Genomic DNA, 6,680 nt, shown 5'->3' with positions numbered 1-6,680 from the left:
GTTCGACTGACAGACCGGCCCACCTGGTCATGCCTGCATGTTAGCAGTTAACAATAGTCACCCTAATTTTGCCAACTCAGCGACTTTCTTGCCATATTTAGCGATATTTCACACAAACAAAGTTGTTATTTGCCAAAATCGGAATCAGCAGATCAGGTTTTTTGAAAGATGGGCGATCTGTGATCGGCCAAAAAAAACTGCAATCGGTGCACTCCTAAAATTTGCTCATTTTTGCTGTGCCATAAGATTTAGACAAATAATTATTACAGTGTGTGCTGAATATTCTAAATTAAAATATATCATCACTGGCCTCTTTATTGGGTTAATACTCTTCAGAACTACTTTAATGGTCCCAGATAAATTTTGGCCATAAAAGCATCACAGAGTTTATTCAGATTTGTTCGCTGCACATCCGAGCAATTAATCTATCACTAAATCTAATATGGCCGCCAAGCATAAAGACTGCATTAAATGATTTTATCTTCGCATTGATCAACTTTAACCGCAGAAACAATAACAATCGCTTCCAGGTGAGTTAGTGACTCATGATTTACTCAAACTTTGGGAACAGTTAACACAGACTTTGATCAGTTTAACAGACAATGCTCCACAACATTTCCTCCACATGTGGGTTGGACCCACCCAAAAAGGCTGAAAAATAAAATCCACAGCAGTCTGAGAGAGCTGAGACACGAACTAAAATCTCAACTGGATCTAGTAATGAGACAATCTATAAATAGAAGGAATGTGTTCATCCTGCTGCCAAACACGTTGGGATGAATTTGCGTTTATAAAACTACATTCTATGAGCGGAGAGCATTTTGTAGCAAAAATAAACAGCTGATTCAGTCATTTTCATTTGTCAAAGTTGAGTTGTGAAATGATGATTGAGGCTTTAAGGCAATTAAATTATAAACTTTAAAAAAAAAAAAAAAACCTCGGAGCAAAAATATGTCCATGTATCAACTAAATGCTGAAGTTATTCATACAGGGCCTTGCAAACAAATGTATACCCTTTAAATGTTTTCAAATGTAGAGACTTTACAACCACTGACTTCAATTTGCTTGGTTATTATTTTAACATACACCAACACAAAGGAGTCCATAACTGTGAAGTGGAAAGTGAATGGCAGTATTCCCATCAGAAAGTGATTCAACCCTTTGAATAAATACTTTGCTGCAAAATCTTGGTCATGTCTCTGCTAACTGTTCTTATTTTTACCAAATAGCTCAACCTCAGTCATATTCGATGGAGAAGATCTAAGAGCACCAGTTTTCAAGTCTTGCCACATAATTGTAGTTAGCTTAAGGTCTTGACTTTGGCTGGGCCATTCTAAAACATCTCTGTGATTTGAATGTCCTGCATTGACCGCCATTCAGCTCCTCATTAACCATGACCAAATCCTTCTCCCTGCTAAATCTAAACAGGCCCACAGCATGAAGCTGCCACTACCATGTTTGACAGTGGGTATGGTATTCAGAGGTATGTCTGGTTAGATTTATCCTTTTGCATCCAGGTCAAAAACATAGATTTATCCTTTTGCATCCAGGTCAAAAACATAATTTCTAGACTAATTTTGTAATCCTATGTATAGGGAACTTGACGAGGCTAAATGAATAAGTCTTTCATTTCTGATATTTTTGGTTTAAAATTTTAAAACTATGTACGATTTTCCTTCTACTTCACAATTATGTGCTCCTTTGAGTTGGTCTATACAACAGAAATCCCCAATACACATTTAGTTTCTTGGCTGCAATGTGACACTGTGTGTAAAACTTTCAGGGGTGTGAATGCTTTTTTTTTTTTTTTTGCAAAGGCCTGAAAAATTAAAGAGGATTGCTACGGATTCAGGAGATCAGTGTAACAGATATGTTGAGGAACTGACATCATTCCGCTCCCATCTCACTTTTCATCTCCTCCACGCCTCTGAAATGCGCCGCCAGCTCCCGCAGCACGGCTGTCCTGCCCAGATGGTCGTTCCTCCGTTTCTCCATGATCACGTCCTCCAAGCTCTGAAACTCCAACACGTGGGATTGTTTGTCAGACACAAACACCTTCAGTCTGTACGGCTGCTTGCCGATCCGGATCTCCCCGCCCATCTTGAACTCCCTCTTGCCGAACCTGCACCAACCGGCGAAGCTCTCCGAGTTCCTCCAGCACAACTCCCGGTCCTTCAGCCCCACCTGCTCCATCGCGTTCTGCACCACCACTTCTGCGCACAGGGGTTTCAGTTTGTACCAGTCGTTTACGATCCGACACCTCCTCCCTTGGCTGGCGTCGGTCAGAAAGCTGTTTTTAACCTCGGCTCTGTGCAGGTGCACCACCTGGAAGTCCCCGACATACACGGCCCAGTGCGGGTACTGACCCGTGGCCACGAACTCCACCAGGTCCCCCGCCTTGCACTTGTTGAGCAGGTTCTCCGGGGAGTAGACTTCCAGGTTTGCGCACTTCGCGCTCTTCTCATAGATGCACTCCTCTCTGTTGTAGACAGCGCACTCCACCTCGTCGCGCTGATCATAGTTTTTCTCTTCCTCGTTTGCGCGTTTCTCTCCGCCATCCACCGCGCATCCGTCTTCCAGCTCGTCGTCGTCGCTTGAGAAGATGTAAGACACTCCGATCCGCGGACCGTCGTCCGTATCCACGCCGTTCGGGTCCACCGTCGGAACTTCTGCATAACTTAGGTGTGACAGCCTGTCCATCTGGTTTCCCATCCTGCTGCTTTACCTGGCAGCAGCCTGACTGTGTAATCCGATGCCGAGGGCTGTTACCGATCACCTCCCATCGCAGCCATCTGTCAGGAAACCGCGCTGCTCGAAACTTCCCCCGTCGGACAGAGTTAGATCCAGATTACACATAAGAATTGAGGGAGAGCCCCTCGGTGCCCCATCAACAAGTGGGGTCTAGGAGAGAATGCAAAGTGGTTTTAGAGTCAGCCACCAGAGCACGCACGTGTAACCCGATGGTTTTCCTGCGTAAAGTTCCGGTAAAACGTTAAAAGAAAATCCCTCCAAAAATAAGTACAGATTGCGTGTTTTCCTCCAGCGGTGCGCACAGAGCGGCAGATCCAGCCGCCTGGAGTCGGGGCTGAAGGCGGATCTGATCTGACGACGGCTCGGTATGTGAACAGCGACACTCTAGTGCAGGACGCTGCTTCGTCTTTAAAGCGGAAGTGCGCGTAAATTCCCACCTCAGGTCTTTACACAGCTGCTGCTGTCTGAACAGGCGGTTAATGTAGTTTAAATACACCGTCAGCAATAAAAGGAACATTCACATAAAAGGGACATGCCATGTTTTTGGTGTGTTTGTTTTTATCGTGTACCATTTATTTGGGGGAGTTTATTGCGCACCACAAGAATAACTTTGGAGGCTTTTTGCAGCGTTGTGTTACAACAAATATAAACAGATTGCACACTTCGCATGTGATATAAATATATTTGTTTTTAAAGTAATGAAAATAGTTGTTAATGTAACATAAAACTAGATAATGTGGATACAACTTTTTTAAAGGCGGTGTTTGTTTCATTTACTTTAGCTAAAATGGAACACTCCTCCACAAACCTTTGATAATTCAACCATGTGAACCTTTCGGAAAGTTGCAGATTTCCTTTAAATAATGTCTGAAAGTCATAAGAACGCACTGCTCCACTATTAGCAACTGTGTAAAAAGGCGATGTAACATTTAGTTTTGTTAGAACAATACAATACAAACAATACATAGACACATACTTGTAACAACTAGTCCCACTAAATAGTTTTCCACACAAATGGAATTAGCAGTTTTTCTAATCTTTGTTTTTCTTCAAATTTTTAATTGCTAGTCATTCTGTATTAGTTTTTAAAATGTTTTTGTCATTTTTGCCTTGTCCTCAAAACAAAAACAGTCGTTGACAAAAATGTTTGGGCAACAAAATGAGCAGTACAGTTGAAGCTGGAATAGCGATTTGGAAAAATCATACCTAAATCCAACAGCCAACCACAGTTTTCTAGCTAATTATGGTAATAGATTTAACCTGGTTGCTTCAGAAATTCATCCATCTAATGTCTGTAACTGCTTCTTGTTGCAGGAATAAGGTGGAGCCGTGGTTCTGGGTGGGAGGCAGGTCACACCCTGCACAGGTCGCCAGTCAATCACAGAGCAACACACAAACAAAGCAAAGGTAATATAGCATTTATTCTGTCACATTCAAACGCTCTTTGTAGCCCCCTGCTGGCCTTGGGTCTCTAGCAGAGTCGTATTTGAGCAATACCACGGTTCAGCTGAGTTTACATGCATCCATTTTTGTTGGTTTAATTTGTTGTTCACTTTAGATGTTTTTTAATGACTTTACTTAGACATTCTGTGATGAAAATGTCACCATAAAAATATATATATTCTTGCAATTTGGATGCTGTCTGTGTAGCAACCGAAGCTGCACAGTCGTTTCCTCCCTCACCGTCTCCCACTGAGTCCATAATGTCTCCATTAGGTTTGCAGTGCCTCATGGCCTGCCTGTTCTTCTCATTCATGAGCTATTTTACCCTCAGATCATATCCCACAGGTGGTGAAGGAAAAATGTCTCCTCGGTATGTTGCACAATGACACAACTGCACCTTCCAAGAAGCCGTGACAAAATCTGTGCTGGAGAATGGTGTTGAGGGAGACGTAGAGAAAGCTGATGGGCGTTGAAAGAAAGTGTAAAGAAAACAAATGTTCATGGATTCAAAGAGGCAGAGGTAGATTTTATGACCCCTGACCTCGGCAACCATCAGAAGGGTTATCTACAAGTCAAGGTTACCCAGTGAACTTGTCTGTTCTGCACAAAAGTGCAGAGAGGCCTCCACTAGCACACACTCATCCGATGAGCAAGATGGCCTCCAAGCAACAACTTCTTAAGACGATCAGATGAGCTCTTTCATTCAATGCCCTGCAAAAGAAGCTACAATGTTTCAACTTTGTCACATTTGCTCATGTTGAACCACTAACCTTAGTACATTTTATTTGAATTCTGTGAAATAGAAAAACAGATTGGAGCGTAAAGTACAACATCCAGAATGCATAGTTAAACTTCTGGAAGGTGTGGTGTGCATTTGTGTTCAATCCCTTTGATGCTTCCTAGTATTTCTGCTGTTGCTAGAGTCTTCATCTCCACAGATCTTTGTGCCGTCTCCATTGAAGTTGTGCCAGAACCCTTTGAATCACTTGTAGAGAGTAGCCTTTTTGCAGTTTTTTCCTTGCAAGTTGGCTTACAACCCCATTGAGTTTGGATAGAGAGTATCCGTGAACATCAGTTTTTAAGTCGTGGCACAGCTCACCATTTGGCAAATAAGCACCAATCAACTTAATGTAAGTTTTTCAAGCTTTATAGTTAAAAAAACAACAGTAGGCCTAAAAGTCAGCACTGGGAGAGGTTATGTGCAGAATCGCAAACTGATACTGATGCAACATGATACAAGAGAAGATCCTCCACTTCTGCTTTCCTTTACACTGATGTAAGAATGACAAAGCAGCTATATTCACTGTGCAAGAGCCAGCATAATTTCACCATTCGCTCTTTGTACAAGCCTTGGCTCCATTTCTTATTTTTTAAAGCATACTGTGTGATTTTATTCTCCGTTTTTCTTTCATTTCTTCACTGCCTTTCCTTTTGCTTCAGCACTTAAATCATGCCACATCTCTGTCTGACGATGGGAGTCAAAAATAACAAATCTGCTGAATAAATTCAGCTGGTTGTGTCTTTGCAGAGCTGATGGGGGCTCACATCGGCTGAAAAAGTGTCAGGAAACAAACCTTCAGAGCGGTGACGTGCAGCACAATTGACCGCTTCTCGGAGCGCCATATCCTCAGGTGGCGTGACCCACTTTACCCTCCCGGACTGCCTCCTGTGGTATCACTCTAATTTGTGGAGCTGGGAAATTAGTGAAGCGGGGAAGGCCTGGGAGATGCAGCCAATTAAACCAGGCTGCACCTGTCCAGTCGGGGGCACAGCAATCTAGAGATTCACACCTGATTTTATTTCTTTCCTTTTTTTTTTGCAAAATAAAAGTGTGATTTTGTAGTTTTTCAGGGTTCTTGCATGCTTCTATTGCACTGTGTTTACAAATACTACAACAGTTCTAGCTGGAGACAGAAATCCTAAGAAGCATGTTTGTTTGTTTGTTTTTTAAATCTTGTTAAAGCTAAGATCTAAAATATTAAAATAAATAATCAAACTAAATCCAAATATATGGATGCATAAAATAATCATGCGGATAAGTTAAGTTAAATATTGATCCCAACTAAATAAAAATCAGCATCTAAGTCAAACAACTGGTATCTAAAGAAGTTAATGAATCACAGCAATTAGTTGATAATTAAAAGTATATGTATTTATCAAAGTTAAACTAAAAAACTGCCTGTTTTATGCTTGTGGAAAGGCTATGAAATTTTTAAGAAGACCAGAAAAGGGGAGCAATCTATTCTGTAAGAAAAAGAGATTTTTATTAAAGTACAATAACTGTCTGAAAATAGACACGTTAACTCCATCAGTGTTCTTTAAGTGACAATGAGAATTCTTGGTAACATTTTGAATTTAAAAAACAAAGTACAATCTAATATACGCCCCATGTCTTCTCTCTTAATGTAAGTTTCTCTATCTTTCTCTAAAGGTTATTACCATTATTAACTTCAGTTTTGTCCTGATTGATCTTAGATTCACAATAT

General features: G+C 41.3%; 1 protein-coding gene across 1 annotated transcript; it reads right to left on the bottom strand.

Annotated features, from left to right (window-relative positions):
• Window positions 1–535: 535 nt before the first annotated feature.
• lratd2a (LRAT domain containing 2a) lies at window positions 536–3,169 on the bottom strand. Its single transcript, XM_044138040.1, has one exon. The coding sequence runs from the start codon at window positions 2,710–2,712 to the stop codon at window positions 1,888–1,890; it is 825 nt and encodes a 274-aa protein (XP_043993975.1). The 5' UTR covers window positions 2,713–3,169; the 3' UTR covers window positions 536–1,887.
• Window positions 3,170–6,680: the final 3,511 nt, after the last annotated feature.

Source organism: Gambusia affinis, linkage group LG14 (genome assembly GCF_019740435.1).
Source record: "Gambusia affinis linkage group LG14, SWU_Gaff_1.0, whole genome shotgun sequence".
Lineage (NCBI taxonomy): Eukaryota > Metazoa > Chordata > Actinopteri > Cyprinodontiformes > Poeciliidae > Gambusia > Gambusia affinis.
The sequence above is the reverse complement of the archived record's forward strand: the minus strand, read 5'-3'. Positions and strand labels throughout refer to the sequence as shown.

What these genes read in the sequence shown, in the direction of transcription:
- lratd2a (XM_044138040.1), bottom strand. Translation starts at nt 2,712, where the DNA reads ATGGGAAACCAGATGGACAGGCTGTCACACCTAAGTTATGCAGAAGTT.